Source organism: Haliotis rubra, unplaced genomic scaffold, assembly GCF_003918875.1.
Source record: "Haliotis rubra isolate DU_JTF1 unplaced genomic scaffold, ASM391887v1 Scf498, whole genome shotgun sequence".
NCBI lineage: Eukaryota > Metazoa > Mollusca > Gastropoda > Lepetellida > Haliotidae > Haliotis > Haliotis rubra.
Window position 1 is genome coordinate 166,898 of NW_025767188.1, and position 19,127 is coordinate 186,024.

Below are 19,127 nucleotides of genomic sequence, written 5' to 3' on the forward strand. Positions count from 1 at the left end.
CCTTGCAATTATTCTGCCTTTGAAATTTCTAATTATGATGTGTCTTGATTTGTAAACTTGGTTACTTTTATAATACAATTGTTAATTTGTTGAACGTATTACAGTTGTTTGTTGTTTCACACTATTTTGTTTTGAGAGAGAGAGAGAGAGAGAGAGAGAGAGAGAGAGACAGAGAGAGACAGACAGAGAGAGAGACAGAGAGAGAGCAGAGAGAGACAGAGAGAGACAGAGAGAGAGACAGAGAGAGTGACACAGAGAGAGACAGAGAGAGAGAGACATAGAGAGAGAGACACACACAGAGAGAGACAGACAGAGACAGAGACACAGAGACACAGAGAGAGATCCCCACTGTCAATCTCCAGGGTCCCGTTGTACAAAACAACCGTATCTCTAAGGTTACCTTACGTTTTAACCTTAGGCCTTTGCTGAGGTTGACGTCCCGTTGTACGAATCTACCTTACGCTAAGGTAGCCTTAGTTAAGGTGAAATTTTAAGGTTGGTCCGACCCAACCTTAGTGTGGCTAAAGCTGACAGAAGACCTTTGCCCAAAATACCTTCTGTTTACTCTGCGGCGTAAAACGCTATTCACACAACCACCCACTCGCCCACTGAGAAACTGGATACTGCAACCGCCACTCGTCAATGGTCGAGTTTATTCCTTTCAAACTTCAAACACATGTCATCGTATCCCAGTTGTGTAGATCGATGCTCATGCTGTTGATCACTCGATTGCCTGGTCCAGACTCGATTATTTACAGACCGCCGCCATATAGTTGGAATATTGCTGAGTGCAGCGTTAAACAACAACAGCTATTAAGCTTGGCTGAAGCTTTTTGGTCTGCAATAGACAGAGGTATCCTGTTAAATAGGTGCGATTCCTCACATGGGTACTAATTTCTGGTGATATTTCTGGAATATTGCTAAATGCGGCGTAAAATTAAACTCACTCCCTCCTGTTTAACAGTCGGTTGTTGTGTGGTATGTGTATAGCTTTAATCTGCACACACACTATTGGCATATAGACCCAACACAAAAATCGCAATATTAGATACCCGTAATGGTGGCCAGATCTGTTGCATGATTAATGATACTCTATTGGGTTTGGGAACATTTCAAAGCGATATTGGACCAAGTCGAGTGTCCCTCAGTGACACTGGTTCAATACAAGTCACACAACGACGCTACAGATGGGTACAGATGGGTTTGGGAACATTTCAAAGCGATATTGGACCAAGTCGAGTGTCCCTCAGTGACACTGGTTCAATACAAGTCACACAACGACGCTACAGATGGGTACTTTAGCAAGTTGAATAACACAAGGGGCTCTTTGAGTGACTATTCCTACACCTACTATAAGAGTAGCAACATGTTAACACATTTTCATTGTCCATATCACTGCCCATATTAAGTGGTATACTAGTGTACACGTGTAACGTCATAATTTATCACGTTGTGACACCCATGGAGATTGTTTAGGTAAACATTCCGTGACAAAAATAGATACAGAGAGTGAGAGTGAGAGTGAGAGTAAGAGTATATCTCGTATAATGGCCTCATGGCCAAGGGTACAAAATATACATGATTGTTTGTTTGTGCGCATACAATACATAAACATAAATATAATGCATCACCGTATAGCAATCAAACAGGTAGGTTTCTCTTCAGGTAGACTGCTAGGCTTTTGATAACATTCATATTTTTTGTGCATAACAACTGGTTCAACTTAAATACAGATGGATTTATATGATAATAACCAGGAATATAGAAGGCCTCTTCTCCGGGTTTTCCAGAGACCCAGCTACAATTCTGATGATTGGACTCGACGCTATCGGTATGTTAATGAGTATTTATTACAGTTACTTGTTTGCACAACTTCAAGCTTCAAATATTTCAAATCATAAAATATCTACTTATTTGTTGGTTCATTAACTTATCATAAATGAACATATTTTAATATTCATTTGCGATTACTCCCACTCGTAAAGGTGGATAGTCATATGAATAGCGCCTAGGTATTGAAAGGTGGATAGTCATATGAATAGCGCCTTGGTATCGGAAAGGTGAATGGTGATATGAAAAGCGCCTAGGTATAGGAAAGGTGAATGGTGATATGAAAAGCGCCTAGGTATAGGAAAGGAAGCTCATTGGTGACCATCTCCATGAGAGCTCGGGAGCATTTGTGTACAAATGTATCCATGGTGTAACTCCACGTCGAGCCCTATATATAGATTATAAATAACATTTGTCGCTAGACTGTGTTCAGAATGGTGTCAAGACAGCTGATGCATGGCAGTTGCTAGCCTTGTAGCCTTGTGGAAGAACAGCATCCTGAAATCAGACGGAAGAGTCTTCTGTGTTGATCCAGAGCCACCAGGACTGCAACCATTATTTAACTCATCCTGTGGTCCTGTACAGGCGATCGTTTCCACGACAGAAGTGATTGACTTGCTCTGCGAGGGTTACATTGCTAACACCGTTTCAATGTAACTTTTCTCTTATTTCGTATGTATCTCGAGCTCTTAGCAATTACTAGTGGTAGTGTAGCCTCACGACTAGTGGTAGTGTAGCCTCACGACTAGTGGTAGTGTAGTCTCACGACTAGTGGTAGTGTAGCCTCGGGACAAGTGGTAGTGTAGCCTCACGACTAGTGGTAGTGTACCCTCACGGCTAGTGGTATTGTAGTTTCACGGCTAGTGGTATTGTAGCCTCACGACTAGTGGTAGTGTAGCCTCACGGCTAGTGGTAGTGTAGCCTCACGACTAGTGGTAGTGTAGCCTCACGACTAGTGGTAGTGTAGCCTCACGACTAGTGATAGTGTAGCCTCACAGCCAGTGGTATTGTAGCCTCACGACTAGTGGTAGTGTAGTCTCAGGACTAGTGGTAGTGTAGTATTACGACTAGTGGTAGTGTAGCGTCACGACTAAATGGTAGTGTAGCCTCAAGGCTAGTCGTAGTGTAGCCTTACGACTAGTGGTAGTGTAGCCTCACGACTAGTGGTAGTGTTACCTCACGACTAGTGGTAGTGTAGCCTTATGACTAGTGGTAGTGTAGCCTCGCGACTAGTGGTAGTATAGCCTCACGACTGGTGGTAGTGTAGTGGTTGTGTAATCACACGACTAGTGGTAGTGTAGCCTCGAGAATAGTGGTAGTTTAGCGCCACGACTAGTGGTAGTGTAGCCTCACAACTAGTGGTAGTGTAGTAACGCGGCTAGTGGTAGTGTAGTGGTTGTGTAGTCACACGACTAGTGGTAGTGTAGCCTCACGACTAGTGGTAGTGAACCTTCACGACTAGTGGTAGTGTAGTCACTCGACTAGTGGTAGTGTAGCCTCACGGCCAGTGGAAGTGTAGCCTCACGACTAGTGGTAGTGTAGCCCCACGACTAGTGGTAGTGTAGCCTCACGGCTAGTGGTAGTGTAGCCTTACGACTAGTGGTAGAGTAGTATTACGACTAGTGGTAGAGTAGCCGCACGACTAAATGGTAGTTTAGCCTCAAGGCTAGTGGTAGTGTAGCCTTACGACTAGTGGTAGTGTAGCCTCACGACTAGTGGTAGTGTTACCTCACGACTAGTGGTAGTGTAGCCTTATGACTAGTGGTAGTGTAGCCCCAAGACTAGTGGTAGTGTAGCCTCACGGCTAGTGGTAGTGTAGCCTTACGACTAGTGGTAGTGTAGTATTACGACTAGTGGTAGAGTAGCCGCACGACTAAATGGTAGTTTAGCCTCACGGCTAGTGGTAGTGTAGCCTTACGACTAGTGGTAGTGTAGCCTCACGACTAGTGGTAGTGAAGCCTCGCGACTAGTGGTAGTGTATCCTCACGACTAGTGGTATTGTACTCACGCGACTAGTGGTAGTGTAGCCTCACGACTAGTGGTAGTGTAGTCTCGCGACTAGTGGAATTGTAGTCACGCGACTAGTGGTAGTGTAGCCTTACGACTAGTGGTAGTGTAGCCTCACGGCTAATGGTAGTGTAGCCTCACGACTAGTGGTAGTGTAGCCTCACGATTAGTGGTATTGAAACCTCGCGACTAGTGGTAGTGTATCCTCTCGACTAGTGGTAGTTAAGCCTTACGACTAGTGGTAGTGTAGTCTAACGACTAGTGGTAGTGTAGCCTCACGACTAGTGGTAGTGTAGCCTCACGACTAGTGGTAGTGTAGTCTCACGACTAGTGGTAGTGCAGCCTTACGGCTAGTGGTAGTGTAGTCTCACCATATATATGTATTTACTACATGTGTGCTTAATGATCCAGGAATTGTATCTACTTGTTTGAAACTTGTAATTATCAATAAATATTGCAACAGTTTAATTCAAGCGTATTTCTGAATTGTGCTGTTTACGCTTTGATGAGAAATGTAGACACATCTATTTGTGATCCACGAGTGATTGACTGAGGTGAGTGAGTTTAGTTTTACGCCGCACCCTGCAATTTTCCAGCTATTTGGCGGCATTCTGCAAAATAATCGGATCTGGACCAGATAATCTGGGGATCAACAGCATGAACATCAATCTAATCAATTAGGATACGATGACATGTGTCAACCCAGTCAGCGTGCCTGACCACCCGATCCCGTTATAGTCGCCTGTTACGAAAAGCATAGGTTACTGAAGATCAATTCTAACCCTGATGTTCACGGTGTCTCACGAACTGCCATGAATCACGGAAGGAGGTCACAGAGGACATATAATGAAAGTAAAACGCCAAGAAGGCATAGTGACGACGATCTATTGGCCGTGATAAAAAACATACTAGTATACGAACAAAGATGTATGCTTTTTGTTTTTGATACCTTTGTGTGATACATTAACAGTAAATACATAAACAGTGACATGGAAGACACGCCATGGTGGGTTTGAGAGGACCTTGCAGATGTAGAACAGGTAGCCTACAGATGTAGAGCAGGTAGCCTACAGATGTAGAGCAGGTAGCCTACAGATGTAGAGCAGGTAGACCACAGATGTAGAGCAGGTAGACAACAGATGTAGAGCAGATAGATTACAGATGTAGAGGAGGTAGACTACAGATGTAGAGGAGGTAGACTACAGATGAAGAGGAGGTAGACCACAGATGTAGAGCAGGTAGACAACAGATGTAGAGCAGATAGACCACAGATGTAGAGGAGGTAGACTACAGATGTAGAGGAGGTAGACTACAGATGAAGAGGAGGTAGACTACAGATGTAGAGCAGGTAGACAACAGATGTAGAGCAGATAGACTACATATGTTTCTGGGATATCTCCACATGGGAGAGATGTGTTTACGGTCAAATGACATGCGTCTTCTGCCTCGTGTTCAACGCGATCAACACCTGTTACTGGATTGATTTGACAACTGTGCGGTGGAAGGGAGATAACTCGTGATGAGGTATTTTTATAGAACAATAACAATAATAGTGATAGCAATAATTTTGTTGTTATCGCAGTTTGCACAAGGTGAGGTGTGGTGAGGTGAGGTGAGGTGAGGTGTGGTGTGGTGAGGTGAGGCGAGGCGAGGTGAGGTGAGGTGAGTTTTACGTTGTGCTTGAGAATATTTCGCTCATATGACGACGTGCATGCATGAGTAAGTGTGTGTGTGGCTGCTTGTACTAGCCCAGATTTAAGCCGGTTTTATAGTGCTAGCCCACTGAGATACCATGCCGCAGTGAAGCATGAATACCCGACTCAGACACATTATACTGACTCCGATCCGACTAGTCCTTGTACCCATTAATGTCGAGCGCCAGGCAGGGACCAACAAGTACCATATTTTAAGGTCTTTTGGCATGACGCGGTCAGGGATCGAGCCCGCGACCTTCCGCTCTCCGGGCGGACGCTCTAACTTCCACCACACCACGGAGGCGGTCTCTAAACACAACGTAGTGATGGGTGCTACAGCACTCGTACATCGGGTAGCTTTGGATTGGCCATCCGATGCTGCTCGTATGTTTCCGGGTGTGATCGAGGCACGTGATCAACTTACCCGCCAAATCTGACAGATGACAATTAGGAGATCAAGACGAGACACTGACGACTACGGACACGAATACTTCGCAGAACCCTATAAAGTTGATCTCCCCTCATCATCACTTACGAAGCAAGGTAAGCGCCTTTCCCTATCACCTGGCTTTCACAACAACAAATAATGGCAAAGTATCTCAATCGAAGGTTTTATAGTGTATCAAATATATCTTTCCATGCTTATCATTATGTCTATATGGACAGTTTACACTGACTCGGTTTGGTTTTGGTCTATTGTATTCGTCCGTTTGAATCCAGGGACTTGTTCAGATGGGACTGATCACACTTTACGCATTACTACTAGAACACACTGAAGAATTTTCTTTTTCACTAGCTGACAGTTAATGAGATAGAAAAAGATTTGTCAGTTTTATTTTTTTCATCTATATTTATTATATCTATTATCAGCTGTTAAGGAGGTTACAGGTCTTTATCATTTTATATATATTTTGCAGATTTATATGACTAAGTATCACGACAAATAACCGATGCTTTACACGTGTATGGAAATCGAAAATGTAATAAAACTGATGTTTGATGCACCATATCAGAGACGATACATCGACTTCTCCCAAAACATATACTAACGAATTTAGGGTACTTCTGTACTGTATACAGTAGTGAGATCGAACTTATCGACTTCCGTAACGGTACGTATTTCATAGAAAAGATTATCACCATACTTAAACCTTTACGGACAAATTTAGCAGAAGACGCATTTTATGAAATAAAGCTGAAAGTTATTTAATAATCTTCATAAAATCATGAACCTCGAACGTAACTATTTCAGTGTTCCCATACTGATGTATACCGGAATACAGGCTCAACACATTGATCATTGCCGTTATCATGACTGCAAATGTTACCGTGACCGAGGAAAAATTAATTCAGTATCTAATCAGTTTTCCATGAACATGTGATAGGCAAGTGGCTTGCATACCAGTGTGCAGTAGGTCTATTCAAAACATAGTCATAGTTGGGATCGTCCCACGGTTGTATGTTGTCAACTGGTGGAATCGTCGTTAATACTGTTAATGTACTGAATATTTACAAATAGACGTAAATGTATGTTCTGTAAACATGCTGAACATTGTTATTATATTGTTATTATATTGTTTCAGGGTTTAGCGTGTACACTGAATTCTCAAGCCACTTGGAAGTAAACTTACAACCCTGCCTTCACTTTGCGTGTTGTCACTGTGACCCAGCCACATGTTGATGACGGTAGTCTGTAGATAGTCGAGTGTTGGCTGGATAAACGAGTGGTTGCTATTATGGCAGCATCCAAGCAGCCGGTGCATGACAACAATTATTCTTCCTACTGACGGAGCCTATTCAAAGAGTCCCCATGGACGACATGTTCCTTGATCCTTGATAACCAGAATCCCATGGGAATGAAGCATACGGTTCGTGACCGTTGTTAACCACAAGCAAGTCTTGACCAATCTGTACACTTCTGAGAATGTACCGACATCTTTCATTAATCTTCAGGGTCAACGTGCGGATGTCATGTCCAGGAGCTCTGACGGACTCCGGTCGCCTTCTTTGATACCAGCACAACAAAATCTCGTCAAGTATACCTCAGCATTTACTCTTTAAACGTCAGTACAAAAACATGTCCAGTCCAGTCCTCAGAAAAGTTAGGGAGTGTTTTAACACCGCTTTTAGCAGTATCACGGTGGGACACCTAAATGGGCTTCACACATTTGGTCCATGTTGGGAATCAAACCCGGGTCTTCCGTCTGACGAGCAGACGAGTCAACATGAATGTTCATGTTCTCCAAGGTACAACAGTTTCCATATTCAAACCCAAACCAACAGACAACATGTGCTTTGTGAACCTGTAGAGTGTAGCAGACCCACAAAAAGATAACGGTGTGACTTATTCCTGGGTGAGTGAGTGAGTGAGTGACTGTAGTTATGCAGTCATCCAGCTATATCACAGGAGCCTGACACTATCACAGCTATAAGATTGCGACAATAAATCTTGACTCGTGACCCTGCGCATTCAAAGCGATTTCAAAACACAATCACTCATCCGACATCACTCGTCCCTTTCCGTAACATGCAAACTGTCCCTGAATGACGAGTTGATGACGAATGAACCACGTCAACCCTGGACGGTATATCTCTTTCTGTGCTCATTTTCCCTCTGGACCGGTCACCTGGCTGTCTCGGGTAAGTGTGTTGTCACAGGGGCTGTGTCTATTCCAGTTATAACGCTACACACCTGTCCTACTGTGTACAGGTAACACTACAATGGTTCATCTAACTGTTGGGTCATATCCAGGCACATTCTCAAATCCGGGCCCCTGATATTCTGCAATATTTAGACTGAGCATGGTGTATGAAGTGTCTATACTTTCATTACTTCCTTGATCTGCCTGTTGACTTCAATACTGAGGTCTGTCCCAATGTATGTGGATGTATGTATATAATGTGTTTTTGCTAAAGTTATCACTGAATTGATCTGAACTAAATTATGAATTAATTCCGCAAAAGAAAAAGCTTTGAAACCAGTAGAAACAACAACAAAGAAATGTGCTGTAATGAACATTTGCATTCTAAAATTAACTAAGTTCAGAAATCAGTACAAAGGCTACACAACTGCCCATAAACTTTCGTATTGTAGCTCAACGGTTCCAGTATGTCAGGCAAAAGAGAGAATTTTGTGTTTGTGTAAACCGTGAAATATCTGAGGGAATCTATGTTCTGTGTTTTACGTATGAAAAAGTATCCAGTATCAATATCAGGCCAAAGAAAGAATCTACAAGACTGACAGAATCAAACCAACACACGGTTACTTCCCTTTATTCTATATCCAGCTTCTAACGCTTCTAAAATACAGGATTGTTTGTGTATAACGTGAAATATGTGAGGGAATGGCTGTTCCATGTTTTACGTATGACCAGAAATACAGAGCCATCCACACACGCTCACATCATACACACACAATAAACACGGCCCAGTTACAACCCGTCTACCAATGTTATCTCTCATTGATTATAGGATCTACATACATCTGGAATATGTTTTCAATCGTTCATAATTCCAAGAGCAGGATTTACTAGACATAGTTCTTTTAGACCTGTCAGTAAATCGGGACTACAAATATGGTCGGTGTTCGTGTAATGAATGTTGTGGTTTGTATAGTGGATAGAATGTTTATGTCGTGTCTCCTGACTTTTGGTAGGAGAGATGGCGACCTCCCAGAAGTTGACAGAACACTTCCTGACATGCTCCATATGTACAGAGGTGTTTGACAAGCCCTGTACACTTGTGTGTAATCACACCTTCTGTCGGAAATGTGTCGTCAACTACACCAAAACCAGACGGGAAGCCATCAGTGCCAAGTCTCTCCTGTGTCCATTCTGCAGCAAGATGACGAAAGTGTCTGACCCCGAGAGACCAGTGGAGGAGTGGGCGGATGACGTCCAGCCTATCTTTGTCATCCAGGGACTGTTGGACTCGTTTGGCCCCGGATCTAAAGGTGAATAGATGTAGGTTGTAGCAATATACGTGTTGTTTACAAGCAGGTAACAGAATAATTGATTTAAGCAATATAAATGTTTGTGATGTTATGAACATTGTATGACCCCTTCTATGTATATACTAGTATAGTTTGGTGTATGTAAAAAAACTGTTTGTGAGGAATGTGAACGTTCATTGTGGATATCTGTTCAACGAGCAAGACACAGCATATCAGGTGACATGACCAAAGACATATATAAACCTTATTCATGATCCGTACAACAACGTTTACGGTGAGACAATTTCAAACATATTTACATGACGTTTCAACCTGAGACGTGTTCCGATGTTTCCGATTCATTTTCTCACATGTGTCAAGTAGGAACATGATGCGACCCATCCAGCCCTATAATACATTGCGATGTTACCAGGTTAATATCACCACATCTAGCCCTGTAATACATTGTGATGTCACCATGTTAATATCACCACATCTAGCCCTGTAATACATTGTAATGTCACCAGGTTAATATCACCACATTTAGCCCTATAATAAATTGTGATGTCACCAGGTTAATATCACCACATCTAGCCCTATAATACATTGTGATGTCACCAGGTTAATATCACCACATCTATCCCTGTAATTCATTGTGATGTCACCATGTTAATATCACCACATCTAGCCCTATAATACATTGTGATGTCACCATGTTAATATCACCACATCTAGCCCTATAATACATTGTGATGTCTTACCAGGTTAATGTCACCACACGAATGAATGGTTATTTCAGATACAACTAACTGCAGTTATTGTAAGGAGGAAGGGGAGACAACTCCAGCTACATCTTGGTGTTCTGTTTGTGACGACGCACTATGTGAACAATGTACAAGGATGCACCAACGAATCCCATCTTTCCGTCACCATGACGTAGTTGACCTGTCTGGTGAGACAAAGGTCAAGGTCAAGAGAAAGGTCATGTGTAAAGTTCACAAGAATAAAAGGATCAAATATCTTTGTAAAGATTGTAAAACAGCTGTTTGTCAAACATGCTGCACGATCCATCACAGGAAATGTGACATGGTTGTTGAAATTGAGTCAGAGATTCCTGCAATGAAAACCGAGCTGAAAAGGAATAAAGAGAATTTGTTAAAGAAAGACAATGAGATGAAAAGATATGTTGGAAAACAAAACTCCCTTGTCAAAGAAGAATTGGCGCTATATATACAAATAGAATCAAGTATCAAGTCTGCAAGTCTCACTGCAATACAGATGATCAAAGCCAAGGAACGGAAACTTCTGTCTGAACTGAAAGAGATGTCTGACAGACACATTGGACAACTGAAGGCAGACGTAAAGTCAGGTGAGATGTCAGTACAGATGTACCAACAACAGGCTGAGCTGATAGACCAGGCTCTACAATCTGAGTGTGACATGGATGTGTATGAGATGTATCAGGGATGTGAGGCCGGTGATGTGGAGGCTGTCGGAGTCGAAGACATGAAGGAGAAGGGAAGAATAGACAGGATAACATTCAGACAGGACACGGACAAGCTGAGTAGAGCACTGGAAGATCTCCATCTGGGTGAGATACACGTCCAGTATGACGATGTGCTGGACCTGAAGGCTACTCCTGTGTTACAGGACACCATTAACGTGACAGTAGTAGGAGATGCAGGTGGGGGAGACCCCACTGATGTGACGGTGTTAGAGGTGAATGGTACAGACACAGTGGTAGTTACAGACTACAACAACAACAGTGTAAAGTCCTTCTACACCAGGAACAGTCAGCCGGGTCACAGCAAGCTCAGTCTGGGAGGTAGACCATGGGGTATAACAAGGCTGAAACACAACCAGGTGGCTGTCACTGTGTGGGATACCAGTCAGATTGTAACAGTTGAAGTGAACCCTGACCTGGTGCTGCTGTCGACCATCACAACCAGCAAACAGTACTTGGGTATAACGTCTCTGACACCATCAACACTAGCAGCAGGTGCCGAGTTTCCTCCCTGTGTTGACTTCCTGGATATGTCGGGACACGTGCTGAAGTCAGTTTGTCCTGGCCACGAAGGTGGAACCATCTTAAAGTGTCCCAGCTTCATCTGTACCACGAGGACAGGAAACATCCTGGTGTCTGACGGGGAAACCAGCTGTGTCGTGTGTCTGACCCCCGAGGGTGATGTGGTGTTCAACTATAGACCTACGGGAGACACAGCACTGGAGGATCTACAAGGTATCACAAGTACCAGCACAGGCGACATCCTGGTGACAGACTTCTCACTAGACAGAGTCATCCATCTGACAGAGTCAGGACAGTTTGTTAGAAACATACTGACATCACAGGATGGTGTCAAGAATCCATGGGGACTGTGTGTTAATGGGCGTGGTTGTATGTACCTGTGTACATCAGATGTAGTGAAGGTATTTACATGCTGTAAGTGAGAGAACATGTCACAATCTCTTTCTGTATGTTAAATATAGATATATGTTACCTGGATAGATATGATGTGATGCACTGTAGGAACATTTGACTTTTGATGTGAACGTGAGGAACCATACCTGTTGTAGAAAGACCCAACTTGTAATTTAATGAGGGATGGTGGGGTAGCCCAGTGGTTAAAGCGTTCGCTCGTCTCGCCGAAGACCTGGGTTTGATTCCATACATGGGTACAATGTGTGAAGCCCATTTCTGGTGTCCCCTACCGTGATATTGCTTGAATATTGCTAAAAGGTAAAAGTTATATAAAACCATACTCTCTCACCTACTGGAATGTAATGTAATGTAAACGGCCATTACTTCTACTTTATATTCAGATAACACTATGTGGTCCAAAATCATGTAGAGTATTGATATTTTGAGTTGTAATGATTTTGAATCACTTTTTCTTTAAGTGACTTTGATGAACAATTGTTTTACAAAATTAAATGAATTGGTTGTAGGTCTTATGGCATGTTTAACAGCGGTTTTCACTCTCTTCTCGACATGTTGTGTGATATGTATAGCAGGGCAATCGTCTTTGCTCACATTTTAACAACTCTGTCTACGTTATTCTGATCACATTTATGCTGTTGATGTTAACTCAGTGTTGGATACGGGGTCGTGTTTGGTCGGTACAAAAGCAGCCAAACTAGTTGGAGCATGAAATCAGTTTAGAGCAGCCATTGTGGCCAAACGATCACCAGATAGATACAGTACTACCACTGCACACATACACATGAATTGTCTTGCCAACTTATGATGTGTTGTGATGTACAAACCGACAGCTCTGTCTGTTGAACAGCGGGTATGTGGGATTGACATGACAACTGAGCGGTCAAAGGGAAATAATGCGTTATGAGAGGTATATGAAGCGCCATAAAATGTAGTGAACGAATGAATACTTTATCAGTGAGTTAGTTGCGGTTTTACGCTGCTTTTCACATTATTCCACACATTGTAAGTTGTTGAGAATCGAACCCGGGTCTTCGTCGTGACGAACGAACGCTTTAACCACTGGTCTATCCGGCCCCTATTTTATCACAATTTGTGTTTAGTGTGCGTGTTATAAATTGATACATGCAGTGTTTATACCGACGTGTACAGTTATATACTCTCTGCCTCATATCATTCATTCACTTGACGGAGGAGTAAGAAACGTTGTGTTCCTCATAGTAAAGAAGTTGACATCGATAAAACTCTCTTCCTGATGTGTATCCCTTCTAAATGCCATCAAAGACCTGACGTGTTACAAGTACGTAGTGATGTCTGGCTCTGTATAGAACATTGCCATTTCCTTTGTCAATATGTTATACTACCCTTGCAATTGTTCTGCCTTTGAAATTTCTAATTATGATGTGTCTTGATTTGTAAACTGGGTTACTTTTATAATACACTTGTTAATTTGTTGAATGTATTGCAGTTGTTTGTTGTTTCACACTATACTAAACGCCAAAAGAAACGTTACCCTCCTTCCTTAACGACGGAGGTACCTATCTTCAGCTGGCGTTGTGATGCGTGGACGTTCACTACTTGGTCTGTCTCCGGGGACCCCAGTCTGTCTGAAGCCCTGAATAAGTCTTATAACCGTGATACGGTGGCATCCGAGGGCGTTGGCAACAGCATTGTATGTCGACCCCATCTGCACCATTACAATGGCTCTTTCTCTCTCTTCAGCTGTTAATCGCGGCATATTTCTCGTACTTGTGTATCATATCATGCATTCTAGGTTCTCTTCATATCCTACAGAATCATTCTACATGTGAAATGGATGCAAATACTGCATGCATATTGCTGCGTTTTGGCGATTGATATTGCTATGTGTAAGCAGAAAATGGATAAATGTTACTTTGCAAGCAAAAAGATGACGAACCGGAAGTGGTACATCCAGGGGACATGCGCTTCGACCGGGCAGGGTTTGTTTGAGGGTCTGGAGGAAATGTCTAGACTGGTGAAAGATTTCAAACAGAGCAGGAGGCGGTGAATATTTACAGACATAAATAACCACAAACTTGTATCTGTGATAATGTCCAGAAGCTCAGGGATGACCAACTGAAGGGTATCTGTGTTGAAACCTGAATGGACTGATGTGACCTCCCACAAATATATTTAATCACGTGTTAATTTGTTCAATACATGATATGCAAGTTGGAATGCTGTAATACGACACTGACAAGGTTTGTCAAGTCTGTATTGTGGTGGAGGAAGCCAAAAGGAGGACCCCGCTGTTGCGACACGTTGCCATCAGAATAAAGACTCCAATCTCGATGTTACTGATTCAATCTTATGCCCAGTCCGTCTCCATGGTTACCAATCCTTACCGTGTTGTCACGTGATGACTCGAGATCTGTAGCGCTATCAGTCTTTCGTTACTGTTATACGTATGTAGCAATTTGTTATATAAGTCATCGTGTAAATATTCATATGTTTCCAACATTCCTTGGTTTGTCTTTTATCTGAACACGCTGTATGGTGTTTGTGTTTTCAATACGTGTGTATACGTTCATGTTTTATTTACCTGTTATTTTGTACTTGAGATGTCATTGTGATTGTTTTTTTGTTATAAAAGTTTGAAAAAATGTTCTTTTCACATTATTTGTCAATAACAGACATCAAGACACAGAAACCATACTCTGGGTAATCACACTGTGCAATGTTTAGTATCGATCCCTGGATGCACATTTCAGAGATGCGGCGTACAACAATATCCACTCATTCCTTCTTTTGACCATCGGATATTGCATCGTCAACTCATCTGTGGTGGACGTTAAAAAATTCATATCACATATTTATTATCGCATTACACAAAAAACTTTCTATTTAATGGACATCCAATTTCATATTGTTTCCTAAATATCCGTTTTATAAAAGTCGGATCGCGGTTCCTTTGATCGGTTTATGGGTGCGATACAGCAGTCGGTATTGGCATTGTACGCATTCTACCCCGACCCTGAAGAATTATTGCTTCTGATTCTGTCATTCCAACAGAACGGGCATTTCAAATTCCATTATTTCCCTCCAAAGTAGCAAGCCCATTGCCACTCAGGACATATGTAATATAGCGACCATTCATATTGCGTTAGGAAACTAGCTCGATAATGGATAACGGTCCTTTTGACTACAGGATCTGGATAGTTAAAGCAGAAAAAGTTATCAAACGTTTAGAAGTTACAGTGACCAGTTATCACATGTGTAAATATGCATTAAAATTAGTCTTCGTTCATTTCATCGCTTGCATCCCCTTGTCTTACACCATTAAATGTTATGGTTAAGCTAAACTCTATCAAAAAGGCTGATTTCAGACATTTCAATACATTTTGAGCATGAACAAATGTTTGAATGAAGCTGGGTTTTCAAGGAAATGAAAATAAAGCCGAGGGAATAATTGGACATCATTAATATCCTCAAACGACCGTATCAGTTTTCGTCAAATGATAAAATAGTAGACAATCTAGTGATTGATACTGTGAGCATTGATCCACACTGATCCACACCGATGGGTTAGACTAGCACAGGCTCTGACTACCCGAGCGGCGGTGGGGTAGCCTAGCGGTTAAGGCGTTCGCTCGTCACGCTGGTTCGATTCCCCAGATGGGCACAATATGTGAAGCTTATTTCTGGTTTCCCCCGACGTGATATTGCTGAAATATTGCTAAAAGTGGCGTAAAACTAAACGCACTCACTCACTCACTCTGACTATCCGATCCGTTTGGTCGCCTCTAAAGTCAAACCTATGTTGCTGGCGACTAATCCAATCTGGTATTCACTCGCATGTGTCTTTACCCACGCCACATTAATTATGACTATGTATATTATTGGTGTCCTCCGCCGTGATATTGCTGGAATATTGCTAAAAGCGGCGTAAAACTAAACTCACTCAGTTTTTATTGTGTATTATGTTACGAGAGGGTGATAATTTACCACGTACCATGTACTATTACAATGCCCTGTCTATTCTGATATACGCTGCAGATATATACCGCAATATTATTATGTAAATCCCAACATACAGAAGTTTGTGAATTTACTTAATAACCAAGATGCAAATGTTATTTTACGCCTTGCCATATTTGTAAACAAACTCAATAACATTTTCTGATGCTTATACCAATGCACTTCCCATGTCAGCAATCCATGTAAAAGAGTGTCATTGTTCTCTTGGCTTCATGGCCACTCTACGAAATAAATCTGTCTGTCTGTCTGTGGTGATAATTTATGCTGCATGAAATAACCTAAACTCGCAAATGTTTGATCTAACTGAACCAGGGAAACAATACTCGTATAAAATATATAAAAATATGTTCTTAAAGATAGTACAATCTGTAAATAATTTCACTTGCTGAGAGATGGAGATGACGGAGACCACTAAAACACAGTACAACTACTACTACTACTACTACTACTACTACTACTACTACTGCTGCTGCTGCTGTTGCTGCTGCTGTTGCTACATCATCTGCTACTACAACAATGCTACTATTACTACTTCACCAATTCTAAGTAGATTAGTTACTAGAGAATCATTCATTCAAGAGGGGGTCATAAAAATAACACGCATATTTGGAGAGCGTCATTATAAAGAGGAAATCACAAATCGTACCCCTAATTGTCAATTTTAAAAGTTGTCAAGGCACTTGGAAGAAACAAACCCTAATAATCCCTAATTCCCTAATCCTTGGTAGGTATACATTGTGCTCTATTTTTATTTCTCAGTCAGGGTTGGGGACTGTTAAGATCCAAGGGGCGTAACTCTAGTCGCACTGAGTCATTAGTGGTGCAATAACTTTACCTTCGTTGGTATGTGTTGTCAATGATGGAGGTAGATTGTAATTGACCATGTATGGGATTCAAAACGGGCGACAATTGCAGAATCGACCAGGTGTGTTCTATATTTAGCAACGATTACTACTGTGACAAATTCGCTTGGGTTATAAACAGTGGAGCGGCGGGGAGAAAATGTACTGTTTGAGGAAGTAGACAGAGGAAACTTGCAGGAATCTCGTCTTGAAGAAGAGTAGCATCGCTCAGCAGTCAGCCGGAGCCGAGACTAAAAATAACCCACTAACGGCTCGCCAGGTAAGTCAGCGTTACGATCAGATCCTCGAAGGTTTCATTTAAAAATAAACCCCCAAACCAAGTTGACCCCGCAAAGAGCGACTTTCACTGGAAAGCCAGTGTACAATTCGGTAGTGTTATTAAAGTAATAGTGTCCTGTGGATTCATCCAGACAGTTAAATATACTGTTAACAAATCGATATTCATTGGAAAATTGAAATGACATTCATAATATATTCTGTGCTGTGTACCAAACAGTACACGACTCACCACAGAACTATATAGCTACTATTCTATACTGTACCAACAAACCCCTTAATGAAGACTTGTTTGTTGTTATGGAATATTAGTGGTCCTGGGTCCACACACATTCACCGCTGAGGATTAAGCTTGAGCTCTTGTTAGCTGTCATAATAATGTAGTATAAGCATTATGATAATATTATAATGTTTTCATTAATAAACAAATGTATTCCTGTATACCTATATGTGTGTGTGTGTGTTTTGTTTGTTTTTTGGGGTTTTTTTGGGGGGAGGTATAACGTAATGGCCTGGCAAACATGGGAGACCCTCTTATCTTATGGAGGCCTTGAGCCATATTATCAGTAACACAAACACACAATACACATATAGAAATAAATTTACATTCCCTTCAATGTCCTTAGATATAGGCCACAAGAAGTGTTATTATTTATGTTCAGCCACAAATCCCTGTGAATCCATGTTGCCTGTGCAAATGAAATATGGGCAGTCCAAGTTTTTGGAAAATAGGGAAAATGTCAGTATTATGTGCAGCGTTGTTACAGTTAATCCTGGATTATCACTGATTGATAGGTTTTAATTTCCATTGAAAGATTAATTAGGTGATTGATTGTCATAATTCATCACCATTTTTCTGAATAGCTAAACTGTTTGCATTAAACTTGCAGTATACCAACCACAATGTTGTTGCCTTAATAATATAAGCAGTCTCCATTTTCTGAATGGAATAGATTTTCCTCAGTCTGCTATTGTGGAGGGAGAAGATACACAGAAGCCTTACTGTGGTATGTTTACATATTTATACCAAGGGATGCATTTGTCATCCACCATTCGACCCGTGAAGATCCGGGGTAGAATAGCCTGAATAGTTCTTCAGCAACCCATGCCTGTCACAAAAGGCGACTATGCTTGTCGTAAGAGGCCACTAACTTAGACATGCCTGGTCCCAAAGATCATGAGTTCGAATCCAGATTAGCCTGTGACTCCTGATTTGTTTGCACCATATTCATGGTTTTCCCCAAAGTGGTAGGCATCTAAGATCTGCATCACTTGTGGCAGTCCTCCAAATGTGTTGACTTGTCAGGACATAACTAGGACATTATCCAGGATCCCAAACTAAGGACCCATGGCAGGAAAATTGGATAAACATTGTGTCTGGGATTGAAAAGAACAGAAATTCATGACCTTATGTGATAAATTCTGAGGCATTGGGAAATTGTTTATCTGGAATTTTTACTGTCATTTGCTGGAGACATGGAATAAGTGTCAGTCACTGAGCAGATCTGGATAAATCCTTGAAATTCTGTTTAGAGCAATGAACCAAACCCACTGACTGTGTGTTCTGCAACTTGTCTTTGTTCTGTTGTCCAGGGAAGATCTACATCCATTGTATGCAGGGCATCAGCAGATCAGGGTCCACAGTATTGGCATTTCTCATGTTGAAGCGAGATATGCTTCTGAAAGAGGCTGTGAAATTAGTTCGAGCCAAGCGAGAGATCTTCCCCAATGACGGCTTTCTAAAACAGCTGTGTGAGCTCAACAAGAAGTTGCACGAGAAGCCATCTTGACGTCTGCTGAATCCATAGTGACTTGAGTGTACAGACCTACATATCAATCATGTCCAGACCATAATGAGATTGGTAGAGGATTGAAACTCAATTCCTTTTCTACTCCCTCTGTACCTGTTCTTTCTTATGTTTTCCTTTTCAAGGGATTATGAGTAACACAGTGATTTAAGTGTTCGCTTATCACATAGAAGATCTGGGTTTGATTCCTCTCAAAAGCCTATTTCTGTGATATTTGAGAATGTCCTAGGTTGTATGAGGGCCATGTCAGTGACACTATGACAATCTATCCTGGTTTCATCA

The 19,127-nt window shown here is 41.8% G+C and overlaps 1 protein-coding gene across 1 annotated transcript; it reads left to right on the forward strand.

The window, feature by feature from the left end:
- Nucleotides 1-8,102: 8,102 nt before the first annotated feature.
- On the forward strand, nucleotides 8,103-11,910 carry LOC124291593 (tripartite motif-containing protein 45-like). The gene is made up of 3 exons (XM_046728615.1): nucleotides 8,103-8,171; nucleotides 9,187-9,483; nucleotides 10,262-11,910. Exons 2-3 carry the CDS (start codon nucleotides 9,192-9,194, stop codon nucleotides 11,908-11,910), a joined length of 1,941 nt encoding a protein of 646 aa, XP_046584571.1. The 5' UTR covers nucleotides 8,103-8,171; nucleotides 9,187-9,191.
- Nucleotides 11,911-19,127: the final 7,217 nt, after the last annotated feature.